This window comes from Aquarana catesbeiana, linkage group LG06, assembly GCF_042186555.1.
Source record: "Aquarana catesbeiana isolate 2022-GZ linkage group LG06, ASM4218655v1, whole genome shotgun sequence".
In the NCBI taxonomy this organism is placed as follows: domain Eukaryota; kingdom Metazoa; phylum Chordata; class Amphibia; order Anura; family Ranidae; genus Aquarana; species Aquarana catesbeiana.
Window position 1 is genome coordinate 57928327 of NC_133329.1, and position 27673 is coordinate 57955999.

Genomic DNA, 27673 nt, shown 5'->3' on the forward strand with positions numbered 1-27673 from the left:
TGGTGCCAGCACTTGGGAGGAGAAGTGTTGGGGTGTTAGCAGTGGGAAGAAGGAGGATTGGGGTGCTGGTTGTGGAGGAGGGTTGTGGTGCTGGTGTTGGGGAGGAAGAGTGTTGGCGTGCTGGTGGTGGTGATTGTTGGGTTTCTGTCATTGAGGAGGATGAGGGTTGGAGGTCTAGTTGTGAAGAGGATGAGTGTTGAGGTGCTGGCTGTAAGGAGGAAGAAGGTTGAGGTACTGGCAGTTAGGAGCAGTAGTGCTTAGGTGCTGGAAGTGAGGAAGAAGAGGGTTGGGTGCTGGCCAAACTTTTGGAACATCAAATAACAGCAATTCTCGAACTGAAGTATTTTCTGGCAGACAGGTGTGCAGAAAACTACAATTGTTTTTTTTTCTACTTCTGTTATTTCTATGAACACAAAAGGTAGCAATATACCTGTATCGGTGAAATGAGACAAACATCTGATGGCTGTTTTCATATCAATATTTTATAATGTAGACTTATTCATGATAGATAAATACAAAGTAAGACATTTCTTCGAATATTATAAACATTAGATTATTTACATATTTTCATATTTAAAAAGGTACATATTTACATTTTTATTTACATTTTTAATTGTTTTTCCATGTAATGCTGTCTTTGTGTTTGTAGGGTGGCAGGGATGACACTGCAAACTGTGTACTACGTTTAAATAAAAAAGGAAGTCCTAGGCCTAAACCTTACTGCCCCTCTGCAAAAGTATAAAGGCTGCTCGCCGTTCCATGATACTGGGGGAAGGGCAGGCAGCATCAAACATATACTGTAGGCTTAGAATCCTATGGCCATAGGCTTGCCTACCTTCTTCAATTCCTCCTAGAAAGGCCATCCCTGGCCTGGTGAAGCAAACATGGCAATTTCCGGGTACTACCTTGAGAAAAAGGAAGTCCTAGTCCTATACACCACCTTGTCCCTATGGCCACCAGCACGGACACTGGTCCTTCAGATCTGTGCAGTAATCCAGTGTGAGACTTTGCCTCTATGCAGAAGCTTCCTGTAATAAAGACCTGTCACTGATGCTCTCTGTCCTAAGTGCTGTGTAAATTGTTGGTGCTATATAAATACCCGTGATTATTATTATTTGTATTATATATATATATATATATATATATATATATATATATACAGGATTTATATTGCACCAACAGTTTGCGCAGCGCTTTACAATGTTAATTATAATGACAACCAGGATTGCAAAGGCTTGGCAGCCTTTTGATCTTGTCATCTCTAAAACAACTTCACTGGATCCTTTGTAAACTTTCAAGTTGAATTTCTCAACCATGATTGCAGCTACAGAGGTCAATGAGAACCTGTATATTCGATAAATGCATAATTGAAAAAAGCTCCTTTTCTTAATATAAAAATGCATGGTGTGTACTTTGCCCATTGCTACAGTATAGAATCATACGTATTTACCACAGACAGCCTTCATAATGCAATATTTTTTGATATAGTGGGCCTTTAAGACACCAGTGGGTCAAGGTCAAAGTGCAGTCTGTTGGGTTGTATGAAGTTCGCCCTTTCATGGAAAGGTCTCTAGGACAGAGGTCCACCCCAATAAGTGCAGTGGGTGGAATTATCTGGAGAGATCTACAGTATAAGATTTGTCCCTGAGTTAGCAGTAGTAAACACCTTGTTATTTATTCACATTAGACTCCATTCACCAAGCTACATTGCATGCATTGTTTGATGTAAACACTGTTCTTTCCAGCTCTTGGTGGCTCTCACTGCTGAAAATCATCATTTTGGCAAGTAACAATTGTAATAGCTTGGTGAACTATATTTTTTTCAGATATATTTTTCTAACAACTGTTTTTTTAGTCTTCCTAGATTGGTTGTTCCAAGGACTGAACAAGACATGGGTCTGTTTTCTTCAGAATTTTGTAGAATTCTTCCTCTGCTTCCTTTGATTTGACCATATCTAGCAAAGCTCTGTTTTGTTGTAATTTCATGTTGTGACTTTTAATTGACTGCTCTTCGTGGTCCGTAATAATCCGTTTTTCATTAAGAGACAACAGTATAGGCTCAAGAAGTCCCAATCTATGGCAGAGCTTTTCTTTGTTTTTTTGTAGAAAAGTCCTGGCTCTTCCTAGAAAAAAAAATGTGTACACAGATTACAACATTACTAAAGCTTGAGTATACATTTATTGTTGTAGATGCAAGACATAAAGAGGTCACAAAGCACTCAATTCTATTCCGGTAGTTCTGGATAGAGCGGGGAAGGATTAGAATCTTTGTTAGGATTTTACTGTTGTCTGGATGGAACTGATGCCAGCAAAAATGAAGAGAGGGAAAAAAACAGGATCTAATCCTTCCCCTCTTTACAGAAAAAAGTGATTCCTTCCCCCAGCATAGGAATTGGGAAGAAATATCCCCAATGAGGATGAAAATCACAGGTAAAAATTGTTTTTTAATTTATTTATACAAAGTTGGGACCTCCATGTTTTAATATTTGTTGTTCATTTTAAATAGTGTAGGGGATAATTAAAAGCCCTGCCAGATTTTGATCAGATATCTTCAGGGAAAGGATTTGTTTAATCACTTAGAGAGCAATTAAGTGTTATGCTTGTTCTTACAAGCTGAACCCAACTTTTACATTTTTCCAAAAAGGCATGTCATTTAAAAGAGAAATCACTTGGTACCCATTGTATTGATCCTGTATGCCGGATGTACTCAAACACCTAAACAAGTCGTTGAATATGTTTACTTGAATGCACTTGCCTTGGTAATACCATGAACAGGGATGGAAAAATTCTAGCTACACTAAAGTTGGTGATATGTCTGGTAATCCACTCTTTTTTTATTGGGTTATTTTATTTTAGACCATTTTAGCAATGCTAATGTAGAGAACTATTCCCTAACAGCCTTGATGTGGTTGTTTGGTTATTTTTGTGAAGACTCTTGTGGAATCTGTATGACCTTATCTGCCAAACTTATTTGAGAAAGTTTCTGAGTTCTGTGACATGATGTGGTTCTGTCTGGTAAGCTGACCAATCCCTGATGAGTTTGTGGGCTATACCATGCTGTGGCAAGGAACACCAATTTTGAGGGATCCTACATGGCAGTCTTCCCCTTTGGGAAGATGTCCTCTGAGAATAGGCCTGCTGTGTACCTGTTGGGAAGCTCTTGGGCTGCATTGCGGCATAGCTGCATTGTTCCAGTTTTGGAAGCTGTTTACCCTAAATTATGAGACCAGCAACTGCTACCCAGAAAATCTGTAGGAGCACTGAATCATGTTGGGCATTACACTTTCTTGTCCATTATCTTCAAACTCTACAATAAAGGGTTTAGCAATGCATTCATGGACTGAACCTGCCACAATTAAATGATAAAGCCTGGAGATAAGGTGTTCTTATGAAAAAAGTCCTACTTAAAAGCCTAAGGCCCTTCAAATTCTATGATAAAGAGTTTGAAAATGCATTCATGGACTAGACCTGCCACAAGAAAATATTAATGCCTGGAAAAAAGGAGTTCTTACTCAGGCGCTGCAGAGTGAGTGAGTGTACCCTGATAGCAAGGATAACTTGCCACAAATTTGTGGCAGTGTGGAATTGTAAATCTGTTAACTTGCTGCACATTTTCACTAGCAAGTTGTACAGCACTTGAAGCACAAGTTCTAGTTGACGCTTTTCCAATATGTAGCAAATTTCCGTGGCAGGTCTCTAGCAAGAGCAAAGTTGCAGTAGTGAGTCCACAGCAAAAGCTCTGCAAGTCTCTAGTCATAGAGAGTAATGTCACCAGCACACCAGGATCTCCAAAAATGGGTCCAAAACTTTAATCAGTAACCACATAATTACAGCAGAAGGCAAGGTTTCGGGGTTTCGGAGCCATGCAGGACCACTTCATCAGCAATGTGACACGTGACAGGTCACATGCCTGATGAAGGGGTCCTGCGTGGCTAAAAAACGTTGCCTTCTGCTGTAATTATGTGATCGCTGATTAAAGTTTTAGACCCATTTTTGGAGATCCTGGTGTGCTGGTGACATTACGCTCTATGACTATTTACGGTTCCAGGTGGTGGTCGCTTCAGCACTCAATTGTAATTACAGCCATTTCTACAGAAATTTGTGCGTTGGGAATATTGCATTGGAAGTGGGAGGAATAGTGCCCCATCCTTGATGTCAGTGGGAGGGATTGTACCCCATCATTGGTGTCATTGGAAGGTATTCTATCTCTTTATTGGTGTCAGTGTGGGGAATTATGCCCCATTGTTGATATCAGTGGATGAAAATAGTGCACCGGGCTGCAGTTTGAAGACCACTGCTCTTGCTGAATGTGATTATTTCTGTCTGTTCTACGGTTCATAGTAGAGGACTATAGATTCAACAAAACATGAATTTTGCATGTGTGTGCACATTAAATATCTACTGTATATTGATAGGTCCTGTCTCTGCATGTGTTCAATACAAGCCAAACACTATCAGTGTTAAATGCTGGCTGTAAAGTTCTACTGTATCTCTTAACCTGTATAGGAGGCAATAATATTTATTGTGTAGAGAATAAGGCTGGCCATAGATCATGCAATTTTCTTTCCTTCGACCATGGGTTGAAGAAAAGAAAATTGCCTAATTCCCCCATCAACACAGTGAGTGTTAATGGGGGGAACCCTTCCTACTCCCTATTGTACTCTGACAGTCGCTGGCAATGATCATATGACATAAAAAACCCAACAGGCCTTCTTGTACTGAAATCGATCGATAGATTGAATTCAATACAACCAGCCTGACCATAGATGGATCATAATTGTGCCAGTTCCTGCTGAACCGGCCAAATTTCAATCCGTCTATGGTCGGCTTAAGTCTGCAAAAGTGTGAAAACCCCTGTCCAGCTTACTGGAAGAAAATCTCCTAAAGTGAAGAGAATATACCTATTTAGAAATATGTCACATTGGAAGATTTACCCTCTCTTGTTCTGGTGGGAAATCTTGCATTTCCCTTCCCTTTTTTTTTCTTAGTGATAATGCTCATTAGGAAAAATAGAGGAGTGAATGTCCCCAGTGGGGATACAGACAGCAGTAACATCTTCACAACCTTTCACTACTCTGTTCAAGAGAAATGTTTTGCCTTATATACACTTTTTAAGACTTTAGTAAATTAAACTTGCCTGACTCAGATGGAGAGCTGCTGGTTGAAGGAGTGCCGTTCATTGCTTTTGGATCTTCTAAAATTGATTAGAAATATATATATTTTTAATTCAACAGAATTGTGAAATGTCTGCTTACAATATTTTCTTCTCTATATGTCATCTATCTATCTATCTATCTATCTATCTATCTATCTATCTATCTATCTATCTATCTATCTATTTAATCAGGGATCTCCAAACTTTCCAATCAAAGGGCCAGTTTACTGTCCTTCAGGCTTTAGGGGGGCTGAATTGTGCCCAGTGGGAGTAGAAAATATCTTGGAGTCACTGGAAGTAAACAGTATCTCCTCTTTGGTTTCAGCGGAAGGAATAGTAAGCCATAATTGGTGTCAGTGGAAGGAATCGTGCCCTATCATTAGTATTAGTGGAAGGAATAGTGCCCCATCATTGGTGTCAGTGGGAGGAATAGTTCCCCATCATTGGTGTTAGTGGAAGGAATAGTGACCCATTATTGGTGTCAACGGAAGGAATAGTGACCCATCATTGGTGTCAGTGGAAGGAATTGTGCTCCATCATTGGTGTCAGTGGAAGGAATTGTGCCCCTTCATTGGTGTCAGTGGAAGGAATATTGCCCCATGATTGGTATCAGTGGAAGGAATAATGCCCCATCATTGGTGTCAGTTGAATGAATAGTGACCCATAATTGGTGTCAGTGGAAGGAATAGTGCCCCATCATTTGTGTCAGTGGGAGGAAAAGTGCTCCGTTGTCAGTGTCAGTGGCAGGAACTATGCCCCAATGTTGCTGACAGTGGGGGGGATAATGCCCAAAGGGATGGATAACAGCAAGCAAAGGGCCGCATTTGGCCCCTGGGCCACAGTTTGGAGACTACTGGTGTAAAGTTTACAGACACTAGATGGTAGCTGCCACCTAGCAAAGTGAAGGGAATACTCCTCTTAGACAGGTGTCACATTGGAAGATTTACCCTTTCCTCTTATTCTGGTCACAACTCTAAAATTTGGAATTTCCCTTTCTTTTTTTCTCAGTGACAATAGTCACCAGGGAAAATAGAGGGGTGAATCATTGACAACAATAACAGACAGCAATAACAAATTGGCAGAGGGTCTAACCCTTCACTGCTTTGTCCAAGAAAAAAAGTTTTGCCTTTCCGTAGATTAAAGGCTTTACCAAATGCAACATACCTGAATCAGATGGAGAACTGCTGGTTGATGGAGTCCCAACCACTCCATATAGATCTTCTAAAAATTGATTTGAAAAAAAAAATCATATTTTATAATCTGACAGAATGGTAAAATGTCTGCTCGCAATACTTTCTTTTCTAGATATAATTTCTATCTATCTGCGCACAATTGAGCCACCAAACTAGCTCTTATGAACGATTTTTATACAATCATGATTGTCTTTGGGTGAACTTGCATATTTTGTGCCTACGGCAGCCTTTCTCAACCTTTTTAACCCTAAGGGACCCTCAAAATAATTTTTAGGTTCCTTACCATAATTGATTATGCCTACAGCTCATGGTAATGTTAGTGTGATCAATCAAGTTGAAGTTGAAGATGGTTTTAAATAAAAGAATAAGTTATCTGGTGTACCTAGCATATTTGACAACGAAGGTCCCCAATATTTTCCTCAATATTCTTGAAACAAATGATAACAAAAAAAGAAAGGCAGAGAGTAAAAATTGTGGTGACCTCTAACATTAGACGTCAATGCAGAAATAACCCTTTACATTGGTGGTTAGTGGAAAATTGCCCCCTTGCATTGATGGTCAGTGTAGATGAAACAGCAATCAACCATTGTTTACTGTTCATGGAACTCCTAACACCCTCAGGAGGAACCCTAGGTTCCACTAAATCCCAGTTAAAAAACACTGGCCTACAGAGAGGAGAGGTGAAAAAGAAACTGGGACCAAAATGTCTTAGAGGAAACAAAAATTGCTGGGGGGCGAGTGTCTGACCACTGCAGAGGGGCCTCACCATGTCCTGACTGAGTATACGGTCTCATTTTTTTCAAACCAATGCCACAGGAGTCATGGTCTCCATATGCTTGCCTGACGATGGCCAATATATTTAAAAAAGTGTATGCAGTTTGGAATAAATGGCTCGATAATATAAGGCAGTGTCTGTGCTATATTTCATGAGTTATAAATCCACAGTTAACAAAGAGCATAAACAAATAACGTGCATGAATTTGGGGATTTGGAAGCACCGACAATGCAAATACATTTTTTGGTTTTAAAAAAGTCTGTTCTACACTCCTACAACATAACCATTTTACATACAGTTTCACTATCATGTCATTTTATTATAGTTCTCGCTGTAATTAATATGTAGCACCCTGGAGTTTAGGCAGGGTTGCTCCTAAAAATTTACTTGCCAGGAATAGTCATCTTGGCTAATTGTTAGGGATCATTTGATTTCTCCCTAAGTTTGGCCTTGTTGCACTTTTCTCTTCTACCACTAGGTGGCCGGGTATCTGGTGGTACTAGATACAAGAAGGGCGATGCAAGGTCAGAATATGGGTATATGGGGCAGGGGTTTTCTTGAATCCCTTGGCTTGCTGGGAGAACCTATATATTTGGGTGGAGTCAGGTGATCGGTGTTCTGTGTCACCTGGACAGCTGTCTGGGTGGACGTGTGATGTACTTCCGGGCTGCTAGATCGGAGATTGGGCCTATCCCAGGCACATCTGGCTGCTAGGCTGTCTGAGGGCCTATCCAGAAGCAAGAGAGCAGCGCAGGGTTGGGATTGCGGCTTGAAGTCCAACCAGAAGTGACGGTTCTGCCGGCCGGAGAACCTGTCATGGTCAGAGGTAGAGGGGAAGCTGTCGCCAGTAAGGGACCAACCACCTTATTATCAGGGACCACAGTGAGTAACTGAAGCAGGTACCGGGGCAGTATTCTCACCAATCGGGAACAGTGAAGAATCGGGAAACTTCAGTGGGAATCAAGCCAAGTACCCAGCCAGCGGAGGCGAGGCTTTCAGAGCAGCCTTGTGTGTCAAGCCAGGGACCAAGCAGGCCAGTGGGGTGAAGCTTGAGAAGTATCTTGAGTGCCAAGCTAGGGACCCAGAAGAGGAAGATACCACCATGAAGATTAGAGGAGCTCAAGGGATTCAGTGGCAGTGAACTGTCTAGTCTAGTGAGAGAGACTGGGAGCTCAGTGGGCTGAAGAACTACAAGGAGTGATTGTAGTGGAAGTGAAAGAACTGTTACGCTTTGTGTTAGGAACTGTTAAAAATTGTTGCCATAGGAGACAGTATTCCTGCACGTGCAGATATGGCGTCTTGCTAGATGCCTTTCCCTGCATGGCTGATCTCCTGTTAAAGTCTCGGAGTCTGCCAATTGAACTTGCAACTGCCTATGGGTGTCCTGGCCCAAACCCTCTCTCCCCCAAAAGTTTTGTTAACAGAAATAAACTCTTTTGCATTCAAGAAGTGTCTGGCTTTCAATAACTTTAGCTACCTTGCACCCACCATGCCTCAGAACCCACCATATACAGAAGGATATCAGCTGTCTCAGGCCCTAGAAGTTCTCATTAGACGGAAGGAGGCCTGGGACCTTGCTACAAATATAAGAATTAGTCTTACCTTCATTCAACACACAGCTCCAGATATCTTCTTTTTCAGCCTTTTCTGAGATATGCAACTTTACTGTAGTGCACTTTTCAGGTACGCGGACTGTAGCATACGGATAATGTTCTGTGACTGAGTACAGGCAGTGCAGTTCCTGAAATTATGAGGATGTTCAAATTATACATAATACAGTATAATGATAGACTGCTGTCTATTGTAAAGCACAATAAAAAGGTAGACGTCATACAGGATTCCTACAAGCAGCAAAAAATATATTATCCCTTATTAAAACTGTCCTGCTGCTGGCTAATTTGGCACTGCTTAATGCAGTCTTTTAATTCTTGTAGTGAAGCCCCAGCCTCTTTATCTTTAGTGAATTTGGGCCTAGCCTTGCTCATTGAAATTATCCTGCTGCTGGTCAATTTTACACTGCTGTGTTATTTGCGGTCTATTCATTCTTGTAGTAAAACACTTGCCTGTTCTAATTTTCTCTGGTACACTGCAACCAATTCTCACTCATTAAAATGGTCCTGCTGCTGGCCAAATTTACACTGTGGTGTCATCGGTGAGTTCCTAATCCTTTAAGAGTTTGATAGAAATTGGCCAATGGCAGGATAGTTTTGCACCAGTTTGAACAGGGACAGAACTAAAGTGGTTGTAAATCCTTACATGTACCCAGTGAAGTTAATGGCCTCGGGTGATACACAGAGATGAAGCAAATCTGCTTGCGTAAGTGGTACCTGTTTATCTGTTGCACTTTCTTCTCTACAGCCATTCAATGTGTAGAATTTATAAAGCTTGTCTGAGATGTCAGAAAAAGGGGGCAGAGAGCTGAAGTTACACTGTGTATAGCTCAGTGAGGAGAGCTCTGAGAGCTGATTGGAGGGAAGGGACATCCCCCCTTCACAGACAGCACACATGGGCAGAGCTGAAGCTGTCAATGAGCTGGAGGTCCCCCTGCTGTCATCATTTTTCTCTTGGTGTCAGGAAAACTTGTCAGAAGTGATTCATGCTGATAGCAGAGGAAGGTGGCAGCAGACAGAATTTACATTTAGTGCTCTTAACTGAGTACACACTATACAGGGATATGCTTTGTACATATTTCATGTCTGAGGTTTTAAACCACTTTAATGAACTACTGGCCTTTGTCTATCTGCCGCTCAAAGTGGGTCTATTCTACCATTTGACAAAAAAAATTAAAAAAACAAAACCTGCATGTGTCACTGCTAAATCTACCGGGAAAAAAAGCCTTATTTTTCAAACTGAAATACAGTGCCTTGCAAAAGTATTCACCCCCCTTTGTTTTTTACATATGTTGTTACATTACAGCCTTTGGTTCAATATTTTTTAATCTGGATTATATGTGATGGATCAGAACACAATAGTCTAAGTTGGTGAAGTAAAATTTGAAAAATATATACATAAAACAATTTTTCAGAAATAAAAAACTGATAACTGGCATGTGCGTATGTATTCACCCCCTTTGTTATGAAGCCCACAAAAAGCTCTGGTGCAACCAATTACCTTCAGAAGTCACATAATTAGTGAAATGATGTCCACCTGTGTGCAATCTAAGTGTCACATGATCTGTCATTACATATACACACCTTTTTGAAAGGCCCCAGAGGCTGCAACACCTAAGCAAGAGACACCACTAACCAAACACTGCCATGAAGACCAAGGAACTCTCCAAACAAGTAAGGGACAATGTTGTTGGGAAGTACAAGTCAGGGTTAGGTTATAAAAAAATATCCAAATCTTTGATGATCCCTAGGAGTACCATCAAATAAATCTATCATAACCAAATAGAAAGAACGTGGCACAACAGCAAACCTGCCAAGAGACGGCCGCACACCAAAACTCACGGACCGGGCAAGGAGGGCATTAATCAGAGTTAGGACAGAGACCTAAGGTAACCCTGGAGGAGCTGCAGAGTTCCACAGCAGAGACTGGAGTATCTGTACATAGGACGACAATAAGCCGTACGCTCCATAGAGTTGGACTTTATGGCAGAGTGGCCAGAAGAAAGCCATTACCTTCAGCAAAAAACAAAATGGCAACGTTTTGAGTTTGCGAAAAGGCATGTGGGAGACTCCCAAAATGTATGGAGGGAGGTGCTCTGGTCTGAGACTAAAATTGAACTTTTTGGCCATCAACTCGGAAACTGGTCAGAGTTGAGGGAAAGATGGATGGTGCTAAATACAGGGATATTCTTGAGCAAAACCTGTACCACTCTGTGTGTGATTTGAGGCTAGGACGGAGGTTCACCTTCCAGCAGGACACACTGCTAAAGCAACACTTGAGTGGTTTAAGGGGAAACGTAAATGTGTTGGAATGGCCTAGTCAAAGCCCAGACCTCAATCCAATAGAAAATCTGTGGTCAGACTTAAAGATTGCTGTTCACAAGTGCAAACCATCCAACTTGAAGGAGCTGAAGCAGTTTTGCAAGGAGGAATGGGCAAAAATCCCAGTGGTAAGATGTGGAAAGCTCATAGAGACTTATCCAAAGTATCTTGGAGCTGTGATAGCCGCAAAAAGTGGCTCTACAAAGCATTGACTTTAGGGGGGTAAATAGTTATGCACATTGACTTTTTCTGTTATTTTGTCCTATTTTTTGTTTGCTTCACAATAAAAAAAAAACAAACATCTTCAAAGTTGTGGGCATGTTCTGTAAATTAAATGATGCAAATCCTCAAACAATCCATGTTAATACCAGGTTGTGAAGCAACAAAACATGAAAAAAGGCCAAGGGGGTGAATACTTTTGCAAGGCACTGTAAATCAGATTGGGCTGCCGTCTGTCCTTGGTATCTGTGAATCTGTCTTTGAAAATCATAATGTTATGTAACACCATGTACAGTTTTATAGCATACCCCAAGCATGTTGTTTAAAGGATTTGTGTATATTTAATGTTGCGCTCGAAGCCCCTCTCTTCACTGTAGGGTACTTTTTTTTTTTTTGCTTTAAAACATGTCCTTCAAGCAGTGCCCAACTTCCAATGCTTTTCTTGACAGTAGTTTGCCTATTAGCCCTGGCCAGAACATAGCAACTAGATTCTCCTTCCATAGACTTCAATGGCATTCCCTTCTAAGGTCGGGTTTGCTGATTTTCAACCAAGGTTAGGAATTATGAATATACTGTTTATACATATGTAGCGCTGGTATTTTTGCCTTCTAATGCCATGTAATGCTAAACGATGGACAATGTTATAAAAATTAGTATTTGGCTCCCTCTACTGGTATACTCATGAATAGACTTGTTAATCTTTCACCTAAAACCACACAGGAAGTGACTTAATGTTTACCTTGTGAAAGGATTTACCTACCCAGAATGCCCACTCACCTACCCATGAACACCGAGTGGCTGAACTGCATGCTGGGTAGGATATAAAAAGGCAGAGCGCGGCCATTTTCTCTCTCTTGGAGACGCGTGGCCTGCCTGCAAGGATCTGTGAGGAGGTGCCCAGAGAGTCAAGGTCTACATCCTGTGGAGCGAAACGAACACTGACTCTTACATCACAGCGTGCTGGAACAGCAGTGTGGTGGAATCAGGGAGGATCCAGAGACACCTGACGGAGGTAACTGAGGACTTCCGGTCATCTTGCGGAATGGAGCAGTGTGACGGCGTGGTCGCATCAAACAGACTGAGATCGTGTGGTAGCTGAGGCATCTAACTTTCCAGGCCTGGTGTGGTGAGAGGGCTGTCGCCCAACGTTCTTTACCGCACCTTACACACTTAGACTCATACCACAGTATTGCTGAGCCCTGTAGTCCCACACAGGGGTCTCACTCAAGTAGACTTCACTTCAAGCAGGCCTCAAGCCTATACTTCATTGAGACACCAACACTGTGTTATACAGAGACAACTGTATTGGAGGCAGTTACAAGTGTGTTATACAGCAAGAACGGTTTCAATTAATATTCTACGCTATTGCTTTGCTTGATAAACCCCCGGATTACAATCACTGCAGTATAAAAGCTAGCAGAAGACAGAAGATTAAAGACTGCATCTTTCATTGTAAGGCCTTGTGTTCAGTCACAGTGACAAAGGACTGTATCATACAGCAGGAGGAGCTTATTAGCAATTGTATTATGCTGTGTTGATGATTCTGCATTACTGTGTTTAGTACAGCATGCTGGAAATGGGAAGGTGCCCAGTGTAAAGCCATTATTCCCTCTGAGCACTAGTCCCACTTGGAGATGCACCTGCAGGGGATTATCCAAGAAATCTTTATACCTTAAGCCCCGGTTCACACAGGGGCGGCACGACTTGCAGGTCACCTCACCGAGGCGACCTGCACACGACTTCCACGGCAACTTGCAAAACGACTTCTGTATAGAAGTCTATGCAAGTCGCCTCAAGTCGCCCCCAAAGTAGTACAGGAACCTTTTTCTAAGTCGGAGCGACTTGCGTCGCTCCTATTAGAACGGTTCCATTGTACAGAACGGGAGGCGACTTGTCAGGCGGCTAGGTCGCCTGACAAGTCGCCCCTGTGTGAACCGGCACTAATAAGTTGTGAAAGTTCAGCGCATTGTCACATTACGTTTGTGTGGCAGTGCAGTTATTGTATTTACTGTTCATACCAGTCTCAGTAAAATTATATTCTGGTTAATTTAAATGTGTAAATGTGTTGTTAATTATTCTACAGGTGAAGCTACGGATACCCAGGTAATGGTAAAAGGTACATTGTTGTGTATTGTATATTGTGGGAGTGTCCTTAAGTGTTAAGCTTCACACAAACACTGCACCACAGCTGTGTCAAGCGGGTAGATAATAGGCATGTGCAATTCGTTTCGTTACGAATTCGTTTTTTAACAAATTTCGTCAAATTCGTTGGTTCGGGAATATCCGAATGAATGAAAACCCGTTTAACGAATTTTTTCCGAATATTCGTAAATTCGATAAAATTGGACATTCGTAAATTCGGGCATTCGTACATTCGCAATTTACGACTGTACATTCGTACATTAGTAAATTAGTGAATTCGTAAATTTGTAAATTCGAAAATTCCCTAATAATAACCCTAATAATAACTTAACTGTTAGTAATTACTAGTAACTTTTAAGTTATAGGTATTGTAATTTCCTTTCAAATTTGGCTGTTAGTGAACATAACACATACAAATTTATCCGAAGTTATGAATGATCCGAAAAAACGGAATGGAACGTAATGAATTAATAATAATAATAAATAACAATAATAATTATAACAACGTTTTATTATTATTATTTATTATTAATTTGTTCCGTTCCATTCGTTTAGATGCAGCATTCGTTTTGGATAATTCGTAACTTCGGTTAAATTCGTATTTGTTACATTCACTGACAGTCAAATTTGAAAGGAAATTACAGTACCTATAATTTAATAGTTAGTTACTATTTCAGATTTTAGAATTTTCGTGTTTTTGGATTTTAAAACGTTGAATTTACAAATTTCCGAATTTTCTAATTTACAAATGTACGATTTTACGAATTTACGAATGTACGAATTTAAGAATGTACAAATGTAAAAATGTACGAATGAATGAATGTTCGATTTTACGAATGAACGCATTTACGAATTTACGAATGAACGAATTTACGAATCGCGATCATAACGAATGACCCGCAAAACGAAAAAAATAATAAATGAATGAAACGAAAATGAACAAATTTCTTGGCTGTGCACATGTCTAGTAGATAAAATTTGTAGGGGGTAAAGATAGCAGAGTACAGGCCCAATCAAATATCAGCAGCTCCTTCGGGGGTCAGTGCTACACATATATGAAACCACGCTGGTTAGCATTTTACCTCGCTTTCTAATGTTACTCCTTCCGATCCTCTTATAGTGTATGTGATGTCCTTATTAACAAACTTGATGTATGGAGATTTGTCAATCCACCGAAATCCCAATCGAGTTTCCTTTGTCTTAATAACCTGGTTGAGAGTACAACAAGGATTATTTATCAATTTAGGAAAGCATAGTTATATCGTAAATCTAATTATTATCCCTTAAAGACACTTAAGAGTAGAATATTGGCCCCCATAGTTGATGGAAAGGATCCTATATACCCTTCAAGTCAAGATAAGATGCACCTGTTTAATCGCAAGCGGGAGGCTTGGAAGACCCATAGGCATATCCCTGAATTGATATAGTACTTGCTTGTGTCACTATGAGTTGAAGGATCAATGCCATTGGGTATGTTTTTGACCCTCAATATACATGTATCTGTACAACTGTCGATTCATATGCCCCAGAGATTTTCTGTATGCTTCTGAATTGTTTGTTTTATGGTTTAAAAAATTTTTCGACATATACTCCTTTTTGTATACTGTCATGTTAATATAGTATTTTATATACTTTAATAAAAAGTTGTAAACCAAAAAAAGAATATTAGCCCCCATAAAAAAAAAAGAACATCTATTTCTCTATATAAATCTAAATTAGACACAGGCAGCACTGCTATAGGACATACAAGGACCCAGCATCTCTCTAATGTCTTCTACCACATTAGTTAAACAATATTTATTTCTTCATATGTCAAACAAAATGAACCACAGAAATTAAATTAATTATTCAAATAAGCCAAATCTTTTATTTAAATTATCCATGCCCAGTGGCATACCCATCCTATCTGGCACCCGGATGCCCGCTATTTTTTTTTTGCCCCCCGCCCCCCTAACCCCAAATCTTGGGTGTGGTCTAATTGCATTGACAGTGGAGGATGCTTAAAGGGGTCTACTCCCCCCCCATACTCAGCACACATACGCCACAGTCCCTTTACCCATAAAATATGCTTTAATAAATACAATACTATGCAATCATCGTTTGGGTCACATCTTATGCCCCCCCCCGTACACACAGTCGGATTTTCCGACGGAAAATGTTCGATGGGAGCCTTTTGTCGGAAATTCTGACCGTGTGTAGGCTCAATCGGACAGTTCCCATCGGAATTTCCGTCGCACAAAATTTGAGATCTGGTTCTCAAATTTTCCGACAACAAAATCTGTTCACGTAAATTCCGTATTGATTGGTTTGCGCAAAAGTTATAGCATCTACAAAATAGTGGATAGATTATTATTATTAGTTTTATATTTTTTTTACTAGTAATGGCGCGATCTGTGATTTTTTTTTTAGATTAACTGCGATATTGCGGCCGACAAATCGGACACTTTTGACACATTTTTGGGACCAGTGACATTTATACAGCGATCAGTGCTATAAAAATGCACTGATTACTTTATAAATGTCACTGGTAGGGAAGGGGTTAACACTAGGGAGGCGATCAAGGGGTTAACCGTGTTCCCTAGGTGTGTTCTAACTGTGGCGGGGATGGGACTGACTAGCGGAGGAGACCGATCGGTGTTCAACCTTAGTATGAACACACGATCGGTCTCCTCTCCCCTGACAGAACCGGGATTTGTGCATTTACACACACAGATCCCGATTCTCCCTCTGTCACGAGCGACCGCAGGTGCCCGGCGGTCATCGCGCCCGCATCGGCTCTGGGGACACGCTGCTGGCGCGCCCGCCTCCTACAGTGTCTTAAAGAGCCAACGTACAGCTACGACGGCTCGCCCAGGGGAGCCATCCTGCCGCAGTATGACTGCGACCGCTGGTCGGGAACCGGTTAATAGACAGCCACTCACCTGTCCCACGGTCCAGCGGTGCACTCACCCACGCTGTAGTGTTCCCTTGTCCTCCCTCGGTGCCGCCGACATCTCTACTATGGGCACCCGAGTGTGACGGCTTGCTGCTTTAAATTCGGACACCTGCCCCCCACCCCTCCCCAAAAGCTCAGTTTCACAAACAGGAGCTGGGGAGGAGGCCTTAAAGCGGAAGTTCCACTTTTGGGTGGAACTCCGCTTTAAGTCATACCCCTAAGCCTGTAAATTTTAAAGTTCAGTGTTTTTTCCATGTTGCCCTCAAAGCCCCATCAAAAGGACCCCCCTACATTTTTGGCTATGGTACGTGTCCCCCATAGCAATGCCTAGCCTTTCTTGCGTTTCTGCGATAATGGATTTCAATCAGTTTGTATTGGCCAAATTTAAGCAGGGGCGCTTGGCGAATCTAACCCAAATAGATCCACTTATTCTTACAGAAGATCCAACAACATATGAGTGCCAGCTGCTATTTACTGTGTCACAAATTCATAATGCAATCATTTTTTCACGTCCCTTCATCTTTCTCCATCTAAAACAGATCCATATCGGTATTTGAACTACTCTACTGCAGTGCACCTGGGCCAATTTAGAGCATGTGATCCGGGCAACAACCATTGAAATTTAATTTTGTAGCAGGCTTACCTTAATCACTTGACTTTTAGACATGGGCACCAAGTAGACATGGATCAAGAAACCATTTGTAACTTGTTTGCAGTATATCAGAACAGTTCCACGTGATTGAGCTTGCTTCCTTCTACGCGTCTGGGAATTTTCTATAAGGACTCCAACTGATGTATAGGTAGCGCCTTTAAGGACCACATGGGATGATTCCACTTCACTCGGTGATACCAAGTTGCAGATTCCATCTTCAAAATGGGCGCATTTAAGGTATGGCTTGTTTATTTTTAAACTCTGTACATGATTGAGGAATGACAGTAAATAAACTTTATTAGATCATCCATTAATGCAGATAATTATCAGGAGTAAAAAAGGTGTGCCTGTGTTACCATGAACTTGTACTAAAAAGTATCCTGTTCTCTTTGTATAGGTTCCTTTGTGTGAAATACCCAGTGAACCTGCCAGTCCCCCTATATTCCTATTTCAAACTGACCACACTAGACATGACAGCACATCCATCCCAGCATGGTCAGTTTTCTTCTTTGCGTTCTATAACCTGCCTGCTCAACTCTTCACTGGGAAGATTAGTGTACTGCTGTTTCTCTGCCTCCTGGGCAACTCGTCACAGTGTATCTTTGTCTCTTCATTTTACACTGGACTATTCAGTTTCTCTGCTCAAGCTGCTGCAGAAGAAATAGAAAGGAAAGCCACCCTAATCCAGGAGTAAAGCCAGAGAGAAGGCGTAAACAATTTGGCAATTTATAAACAGATGCAGATATATTCAGATACAGCCCAATGCATTTCCTGGCTGGAGGACATCCATCATCTATCCCTCCCCCCCCCCCCAACCCCCCCCCCAGCCTGGCTGTCCCTGGGCCACCCCTTTCTTTCATTGTATTTCAGTTCTTTCCGTCAAAAAGGTTCAGCATCACCAACCAGATACAAGTAGGATATGCTGCCATTTCCAGAAGAAAGATGATAGGTGCACAAAAACTAAACAGGCAACTAGGACAGCTCACTCAGGTAGCTTAATTCCCTTTCTGTCAGTGGCTTGTAGCGTTCCTGCTCCATCATAGCTGCTGGTTTCAGCTTCCTGGTTTTGGCTATGATGCATCCCTGTCTCTCTGTCCACCTGCAAGGTGATTGATGTGGCCGGTCTCTGGGTGGGGACCAAACCTGATTTAATCCAGCCAAGCCTGCAGTCTCATGCTTGTGATATTGCATTTGTAACATGTGTTCCAAGCCCTCTGTTTGTCTGGCCTGCTCTGCTGTTTGGATTCCCTCATTGATGACTTTGGATCGGATATCGACTACTCTCTGAACTCTGCCTGCCTTGTGACTACGGGATTGACCCTGACTGTTCTGAACATTGCCTGCGTTGTGCCTGGACTGTCATTGAACCACTCTGCCTGTCTGCCAACTGCAAGTACCTGTTTGCTTTGCTCAGTTCACACCTGTCCCGGCGTGGTAGCCAGACACTATAGCATTGTGTATAAGTCCTGGGGGCAACTGAGTACCGGTAGGCCTGCTTGCCTTATGGGAAAGGGGGCTGCTATAAGTGAAGAACACAGAAGCCATCTATAGTGTCTGACCATCTGTGTTAGGGGTAAGCGTGACACTATCCCCCCAACTGCTCAAGAGCATCAGTTTTGACCTAGTGTTCAATGTGAGTAAAGTAACTCCTCTTCTACTTAGTTTACTCACTGGGTCTTTCCTTCACGGCCACGAGTGACGTCACGCAGCGCCGGCTGGACCGTGCGCGTGCTTTGCAGCAAACACAGCCTGACACAATGAGGAAGCGGAGCTCGCAATAACTTCCCACATCCATATCGCTCGCCTTTGGGAACCAACCCATCTATACAGGCCAAGGGAAGGGAGACCTTTATCCTGCTGTACATGCGACTTTCTGTTCCATGTTTGTGAGTGTAACCCTCTTTTGATTTGACTTCGCATTTTTAGCATTAAACCGGTATTACGCTAGGGCCGTCTTGCACTGTCTTTTCTTTGTAGATTTCAGTCTGTCACATGAGGATTCAATCTGTGTATGACCATAGATAAACTAGAGCGATAACGTACTGTAACAATGTGATGGGTCTTTACCTACAACTGGACAGTCTTGGATTCCCTTTCAGGGAAAAGGATGTACTATGCATAGAATATTGACATGCAGTAAAAAAAGTAAGTTTGAAAAATAGGATAAATAGGGCAAAGTGTTAAATTCTGTATTGAAATGATAAAGTTGTAAAACTTATGACAGGAACTGGATGAATGTGGAGGCATCTTGTGGGCAGCCATGGCAGTAGGTCAAAGTCTCTATCGCTACAACTTACTCATTTATCATGTTTAGCAACATAGGTGTGCGCAGCCTATTGCATCAGGGTGTGCACCCTTAAGCTCAAACACACATGCGTGTGCGGGTGTCTACATATATATGACCCCGGCACATTGATCTCCCTGCCGGCACAGTGATAGAGAAGAGCATAAACACTTCTCTTATGGCAGAGCCGGTATGAGGGAGATGTTTCCCCTGTTTCTGCTGCTACACAGAGCGATAACACTAATGTGCACAGGGTGATTAGGGTGTGCCTGGGCACACCCAGCACACCCTGTGCGCACGCCTATGTTTAGCAAATTATAATTCTAACTTACCTTTGGGACACAAGGAATGAGGTAGGTACACTGCTGATATTTCATGAGGTGCTGATGTATTTATGTTGAACAGAGGGCTTCTAATCTCATATTTATTTTTGTAAGTATCCGGCATAAGATTATCCCAATTCTTAACCATTGTAAAGTCAATGACCAGTGGAGAGTTCACCAACAATTGAAGTTTGCTCTTGCTGCACTGTAATAGACCAGCAGATTTTGCATCCAACCTAGCGAAAGAAAAAAATGCCATGGAACATTGGTTAAGGCCCCCCAACTTTTTGTATCTTCATTAAGTTATGAATAGCTCAGGTCACAGTTATTATCATTATACATGTATGCAGAATATTTTAGACAGCATCCGAGTTCCATCAGTTTCTATCTGCACTATGGGGTTGATTTACTAAAAGCAAATAGAGGGGGAGATTTAATAAAGCTGGTGCATTCAGAATCTGTTGCAGCTGTGCGTGGTAGCCAATCGGCGTCTAACCTCAGCTTGTTCAATAAAGCTTTGACAATAAAACCTGGAAGCTGATTGGTTTCTATGCAGAGCTGCACCAGATTTTGCACTCTTCATCTTTGTTAAATAACCCCCAGAATGTGCACTTTGTAAAGTGCAGTTGAACCCTGCAAGTGCAGTTGCTCCAGAGCTTAGTAAATGAGATAAAGCTTCACTTTGCAAAGAATACCCAATCACGTGCAAGGAAATTAAAAAAGTAATAAACAGCATTTTTGTTTGCATATGATTGGATGATGGAAGTCAGCAGAGCTTCCGCTCATTTACTTATCTCTGGGGCAACTTCACTTTGCAATGCGCACAGTCTATTTGCCTTTAGTAAATCAACCCCTATGCCTGTAATGAATTGAAAATGTGCTAATTTTCAAATTCAAAGCAATGTGGATAGAATCGTCCTATATAAAACATTTCTTTGCAGGTATAATGAAAGAGGAGATACAGGCAGCCATCCAGACATTTCCCAATAACAACTCCCAGCTGAATAGTAACTCAAGACAGGTTAGAAAAGCTTGTCTTGCTAAGCCTCTTCCTCCACGGTCACCTGCTTTTCCTTTCACTATTGACCAAGTAAGAAGGTCAGAAATCTTACTAGGTTACAGTATAGACTGCTTAGCAGCATGTAGCAGATAGCTATGGGGATGGTCAGATAACGCACATGAATGGATGTCCTCAAAAGCCTAAAAGATCTAAACGCTTTGTGATCATTATCCTTACCTGTAAGTCCCTTCAGTTATGACAGGGTCCATTTTCACTACTGTAGAATCTTGATGCTTCAGGCAAGGGAGAAAAGGAAAATGCGTGTTAACACCAAGAAAATGAATTTAACTGATATGTCTAATATTTGATGAATGAGATAATATATTTTTAAACCGTAAAGCCCAAGTGCAGCTAAAAGAAAAAAAATGAAAAATCAGCACTAGGGACATAACTTACAAGTCAGTAGGATGCGTCCCTTGTGCTGATTCCTATTCTATCAGTTGAGATCCTCTGTCCCTGTCTGCGCCCTCCACCCCACGCCACCATGATCTTCCAGTGTGGAGGGGGTTAATACAACACAGCAGTCAGAAGTGTGCAAAAGCGCAGCACACAGAGTTCAGTTGTTATAAAATTTTAATGGATGGCACAGAATGCAGAGGTTTAGGAGTATGTAACATACAGCTTAGCATAAAGAGTGCAGTGGTCAGGATTGTGTAATATATAGCTCAGCCTACAGAGTGCAGTGGTAAGAAGTGTGCAATATTAGTTATAGCATACAGGGTACAGTGGTCAGGATTATGGAATATACGGTGTACTTTTCATAGTCCTGACTGAAGGCCTCTTGAGCCCCCTAGGGAAAGAGAGCCTTGACTGATGGGGGCATGGCTAGGTGTGTGTCAAGGGGAACGATTGGTTGGGACATGGGGATGGAATGGGCCTGAGCTCAGGAAATTGTGTGCCCCGGGGAATTCTGGGTCTTTCGGAGGAGTCGTTGCAAGAGCTGCCCACCCTCCCACCCCTTTTTCCTATGTTATGGTATGTCTCAGCTTGCTGCGGTTTTCTTGACCTTGCCAGCAGTTAAAGTTGCTGTATTGGGCTATGCCCTTGATGGAAAATTGGAAATAGGCTGTCTATCCAGCACTTATGGTAACGACAGGCCCCACTTCCCTCTTTTGGTTGCTCACAGTACGACTGTGACAGGTACTGGTTAAATATGTTCACCGCTTCCCTCTTTTGGTTAAGTTCTCACAGTACGACTGTGACTGGTACTGGTTAAATATGTTCACATGTTATGTGTTGGAATTTAATAAAGCTGTGGCCTTGCCCTTTCCAACCTAATGGTTGTAAGTGTCTTAATTAATGGAGTGAAGGGCAAGGGTGGTGGGGGATTTTATCCCTTGGTGTTACGTTAAGTGGGACCTAAGCCCATTGCGCCTCCGCAGTCATGCCATACTGTGTACAATCTGATGTTTGGTATGGAACCCTAAAAGAGAAATGTGGGATTGAAAAAAGCAAACAATCATACTTGCCTGGGTGGATGCAGAGTCGGTCTAATGCTGCATCTGTCCCCCATCACCTCTAATGCCCCGTACACACGGTCGGATTTTCCGACGGAAAATGTGTGATAGGACCTTGTTGTTGGAAATTCCGACCGTGTGTGGGCTCCATCGGACATTTTCCATCGGATTTTCTGACACACAAAGTTGGAGAGCAGGATATAAAATTTTCCGACAACAAAATCCGTTGTCGGAAATTCCGATCATGTGTACACAAATCCGACGGAAAAAGTGCCACGCACGCTCAGAATAAATAAAGAGATGAAAGCTATTGGCCACTGCCCCGTTTATAGTCCCGACGTACGTGTTTTACGTCACTGTGTTTAGAACGATCGGATTTTCCGACAACTTTGTGTGACCGTGTGTATGCAAGACAAGTTTGAGCCAACATCCGTCGGAAAAAATCCTAGGATTTTGTTGTCGGAATGTCCGAACAAAGTCCGACCGTGTGTACGGGGCATAAGACTGAGAACTGATCAAACAACGCTGATCAATCAATGAGCAGAGAGCCGGTGACTGTCAGTCAGTGACTCTCTGGTCTGCCCCTCCAACGCTCACTGGATTGCTTGGCTGTGGAGGGGATGGCTTAAGCTCTCAGCGGCACACTGAGAGGCTAAGCCAGATGCCGCTCAGGCATTTGGGTGGATCCCAACATTAAAGTCAGGTTTCCTCCAGAGTTTGGACCGGCTGAAAAAAGTCAGCCGACAGTGTCGGAACTAAGCGCACTCCTGTGACCCGCAGGAGAAGTAGGGTCAAAAGAGCTCTGGCCCTACTTCTCCTTTAGTGTTATACCGTATATTTGATAAGAAATCATCCTCCCCTTAAAAGCTGTGCTTCTATGACCTCCAAGTGATTCTGTATTTTGCAAGCAAAAAAGGATATAATGGAAGTTTCATTTTTTTTATGATTGTGCTGAGGTTTATGTGTGTCTGAGACTTTTACAGTAATTAAAAACATATTTTCTGAGTACAGGTACTGTGGCATATTTGTGCCATGTATAAAGCAAGCAGGCACAGGTACTATTCAATTATGCCACTTTAAGCTCCTCTTACTGCCAGCGCAGAGCGTCACTCCAGTGTACTATGCATGTTGCATCATTGTTCTCCCTAGATGTCCCAGGTTTTTTACAATCCTAGCAACCCCCCCTGTACCACACATTTAACAATGTCAGCTTTGGGTGGGCGATGTAATCGGGCACAGGGTCTGGTCTGGTCTTGTGAGGATGTAATAAAACCCTTTGGTTACATACAAAATACAAAAAAAAATATTCACAAGGGTTACATTTCCACTATTACCTTATGCACAGCATCCTTTACATCTGTCTGGTCAGTGTGTCCATTACAGGGTTTATCCTCTGAAACATCATCTTGAACAGAATGACCATTTAAGTCTAAAATATAGTATGAAAAAAAAATGAAATTTTTGATTTAAAAGGTTTTTTTTTTTATAACAGGTTATGAATAAATCGAATATAATTAATTAGAACAAAGTTAGAACTATTAGTTTGCACAAATATTCATGCAATTCTAAGTAATGGAACACAACACAGTGAATACCAGGGGGGTACGCTCCACCACACTGCAATGTATTGCAGCAGTGGCACTATGCAACACTGAATAAAGCACTGTTTATAGCACTGTTTATCCTTGGTAGCACTGTACAACAGTTATAGCTATCGCCCCCTGAAATCACTGTAAGTTGTCCCTATCTACTCCAACATATACCAACAAGAGGCTGATGGGAAAGGAGGCTTATATAGTAGAGAGGAGGCAGGCATAATTAAAAAAACATTCATTACTGCCCACATTATGCCAACTGACAGAGTTCACCAGTGGCGGCTGGTGCTCAAAATTTTTGTGGGGGTGCAAATAACTGAAAAATACAGAAAAAAAACCCATCAAATGCTGCCACTTGTGCCTCATCAAATGCTGCCACTTGTGCCCATTATATGTAGCCACTTGTGCCCATTATATGCAGCCACTTGTGCCCCTCATATGCAGCCACTTGTGCCCCATCACTTGCAGCCACTTATGCCCATCATATGCAGCCACTTGTGCCCCATCAATTGCAGCCAATGTGCCTGTCAAATGCAACCACTTGTGCCCATTATATGCAGCCACTGTGCCCCATCATATGCAGCCACTGTGCCCATCAATTGCAGCCACTTGTGCCCCCATCATATGCAGCCACTGTGCCCCATCATATGCAGCCACTTGTGCCCCATCAAATGCAGCCATTTGTGCCCCATCAAATGCAGCCATTTGTGCCCATTATATGCAGCCACTGTGCCCCATCAAATGCAGCCACTTGTGCCCCATCATATGCAGCCACTTGTGCCCCATCATATGCAGTCACTTGTGCCCCATCATATGCAGTCACTTGTGCCCCATCAAATGCAGCCACTTGTGCCCATTATATGCAGCCACTTGTGCCCATTATATGCAGCCACTTGTGCCCCATCATATGCAGCCACTTGTGCCCCATCATATGCAGCCACTTGTGCCCATCATATGCAGTCACTTGTGCCCCATCATATGCAGCCACTTGTGCCCATTATATGCAGCCACTTGTGCCCCATCATATGCAGCCACTTGTGCCCCATCAAATGCAGCCACTTGTGCCCCATCAAATGCAGCCACTTGCGCCCCATCATATGCAGCCACTTGTGCCCCATCAAATGCAGCCACTTGTGCCTATCAATTGCAGCCACTTGTGCCCATTATATGCAGCCACTTGTGCCCCATCAAATGCAGCCATTTGTGCCCATTATATGCAGCCACTTGCGTCCCATCATATGCAGACACTTGTGCCCCATCAAATGCAGCCACTTGTGCCTATCAATTGCAGCCACTGTGATCCTCACCCGCCCGCTGTCTGTCCGGCACTTACTCCATCTTAGTGGCGGGTCAGGCAGCGGGTGACGGCGGTGAGCTGCGGGACAGCTCGAGTGTTCTCCATGCTTACCCCTCCTCTGTTCCTCCGTTCTGCTGGGCGTTTCTTTTTCCTTCTTAGAAGCCTCTTCCAATGGCTCAACGCTGTGTCCTTTGTGGTCCCCAACCACGAAACAGTGAGAACAGATACACGTACTATCCTCCGTACAATAATAATCTCGGAGTCTTAAATGTGCACGGCATTTTTTATCTTCCAGAGAAGTAGGGTCGATTAAACGGTGTGACTTGTGCTCTGACAGGTGTTTGCCACACACAGATCCAAAACACTGCACACATGTTTTAACAGCTGGTGCTGAACAGTTCATACAAAGCACTGTAGAGTTTTCCCGCGCAGACTGCTCACGCTCCACCCTGTTGCTGAGCTCTCGGTTCTCCTGTAGAGAAGGTCTTGAAGAAAACTTTTTCCCGCATGTAGGACATGTATAAGATCCAACTTCATCTTGATCCTTCAGCTCTATCTCCATACAGCCCCGGCAGAAGTTGTGTCCACATCTCAGAGTGACGGGATCGGTGTAAATGTTTTGGCAGAGAGAGCAGCATAGCTCAGCGTTCAGCTCTGCAGACGCCATGGGGGAGGATTGAGAATCTGGCGCGAAAATGTGTGCATTACTCAAGAACTCTTAAAGCTACAGTTGAGTGACATGTAACACTTCCGTAATCGTATGGCAGTATGTCATTCCTAAAAACAATGAATTTCTATTATATTCTCTCTTCTGGTCGATTAACCACTTCAGCCCCGGAAGGATTTGCCCCCTTAATGACCAGGTAATTTTTGGCGATGCGGCACTGCGTGTCACTTTAACTGACAGTTGCGCGGTCGTGCGACGTTGTACCCAAACAAAATTGGCGTCCCTTTTTTTTCTCCACAAATAGAGCTTTCTTTTGGTGATATTTGATCACCTCTGTGGTTTTTATTTTCTGCTGTGATAGGGGGCTCTGATGTGATGGAGGGGGGCTCTGATGTAATAGATGGGGGGGGCTCTGATGTGACAGATGGAGGGGGGCTCTGATGTAATAGATGGAGGGGGGCTCTGATGTGACAGATGGAGGGGGGCTCTGATGTAATAGATGGAGGGGGGCTCTGATGTGACAGATGGAGGGGGGCTCTGATGTAATAGATGGAGGGGGGCTCTGATGTGACAGATGGAGGGGGGCTCTGATGTGACAGATGGAGGGGGGCTCTGATGTGACAGATGGAGGGGGGCTCTGATGTGACAGATGGAGGGGGGCTCTGATGGGATAGATGGAGGGGGGCTCTGATGTGACAGATGGAGGGGGGCTCTGATGTGACAGATGGAGGGGGGCTCTGATGGGATACATGGAGGGGGGCTCTGATGGGATACATGGAGGGGGGCTCTGATGGGATAGATAGAGGGGGGCTCTGATGTGATAGATGGAGGGGGGCTCTAAAGTGACAGATGGAGGGGGGCTCTGATGGGATAGATAGAGGGGGGCTCTGATGTGATAGATGGAGGGGGGCTCTAAAGTGACAGATGGAGGGGGGCTCTGATGGGATAGATGGAGGGGGCTCTGATGGGATAGATGGAGGGGGGCTCTGATGTGATAGATGGAGGGGGGCTCTAAAGTGACAGATGGAGGGGGGCTCTGATGGGATAGATGGAGGGGGGCTCTGATGGGATAGATGGAGGGGGGCTCTGATGGGATAGATGGAGGGGAGCTCTGATGGGATAGATGGAGGGGGGCTCTGATGGGATAGATGGAGGGGGGCTCTGATGGGATAGATGGAGGGGGGCTCTGATGTGATAGATGGAGGGGGGCTCTGATGTGATAGATGGAGGGGGGCTCTGATGTGACAGATGGAGGGGGGCTCTGATGTGACAGATGGAGGGGGGCTCTGATGGGATAGATGGAGGGGGGCTCTGATGTAATAGATGGAGGGGAGCTCTGATGGGATAGATGGAGGGGGGCTCTGATGTGATAGATGGAGGGGGGCTCTGATGTGACAGATGGAGGGGGGCTCTGATGTGATAGATGGAGGGGGGCTCTGATGGGATAGATGGAGGGGGGCTCTGATGTGATAGATGGAGGGGAGCTCTGATGGGATAGATGGAGGGGAGCTCTGATGGGATAGATGGAGGGGGGCTCTGATGTGATAGATGGAGGGGGGCTCTGATGTGACAGATGGAGGGGGGCTCTGATGTGACAGATGGAGGGGGGCTCTGATGTGATAGATGGAGGGGGGCTCTGATGGGATAGATGGAGGGGGGCTCTGATGTGATAGATGGAGGGGAGCTCTGATGGGATAGATGGAGGGGAGCTCTGATGGGATAGATGGAGGGGGGCTCTGATGTGATAGATGGAGGGGAGCTCTGATGGGATAGATGGAGGGGGGCTCTGATGTGATAGATGGAGGGGGGCTCTGATGTGACAGATGGAGGGGGACTCTGATGTGACAGATGGAGGGGGACTCTGATGGGATAGATGGAGGGGGGCTCTAAAGTGACAGATGGAGGGGGGCTCTAAAGTGACAGATGGAGGGGGGCTCTGATGGGATAGATGGAGGGGGGCTCTAAAGTGACAGATGGAGGGGGCTCT

General features: G+C 43.4%; 1 protein-coding gene across 2 annotated transcripts; it reads right to left on the bottom strand.

Annotated features, from left to right (window-relative positions):
• Positions 1-457: 457 nt before the first annotated feature.
• On the bottom strand, positions 458-25721 carry LOC141148473 (E3 ubiquitin/ISG15 ligase TRIM25-like). Of its 2 annotated transcripts, XM_073635974.1 has the most exons (7): positions 19620-19801; positions 16995-17264; positions 14499-14624; positions 8726-8864; positions 6320-6376; positions 5138-5194; positions 458-2123 (listed from the first exon to the last, which is right to left on the bottom strand). In XM_073635974.1, exons 1-7 carry the CDS (start codon positions 19662-19664, stop codon positions 1861-1863), a joined length of 957 nt encoding a protein of 318 aa, XP_073492075.1. In that variant the 5' UTR covers positions 19665-19801; the 3' UTR covers positions 458-1860. The 2 variants fall into 2 exon arrangements, with proteins under 2 accessions (XP_073492075.1, XP_073492074.1); XM_073635973.1 differs by lacking the exons at positions 458-2123; positions 5138-5194; positions 6320-6376; positions 8726-8864; positions 14499-14624 and adding exons at positions 20848-20903; positions 23462-23556; positions 25131-25721 and having other exon boundaries at positions 17101-17264; positions 19620-19846.
• Positions 25722-27673: the final 1952 nt, after the last annotated feature.

Coding starts and splice junctions, on each gene's coding strand:
- LOC141148473 (XM_073635973.1), bottom strand. CDS start 25,686: ATGGCGTCTGCAGAGCTGAACGCTGAGCTATGCTGCTCTCTCTGCCAA. Junction 20,904..23,461: donor TAAAGGATGCTGTGCATAAG/GTAATAGTGGAA, acceptor CCTTGCCTGAAG/CATCAAGATTCTACAGTAGT. Junction 17,265..19,619: donor TCATTCCTTGTGTCCCAAAG/GTAAGTTAGAAT, acceptor AATCATGTACAG/AGTTTAAAAATAAACAAGCC.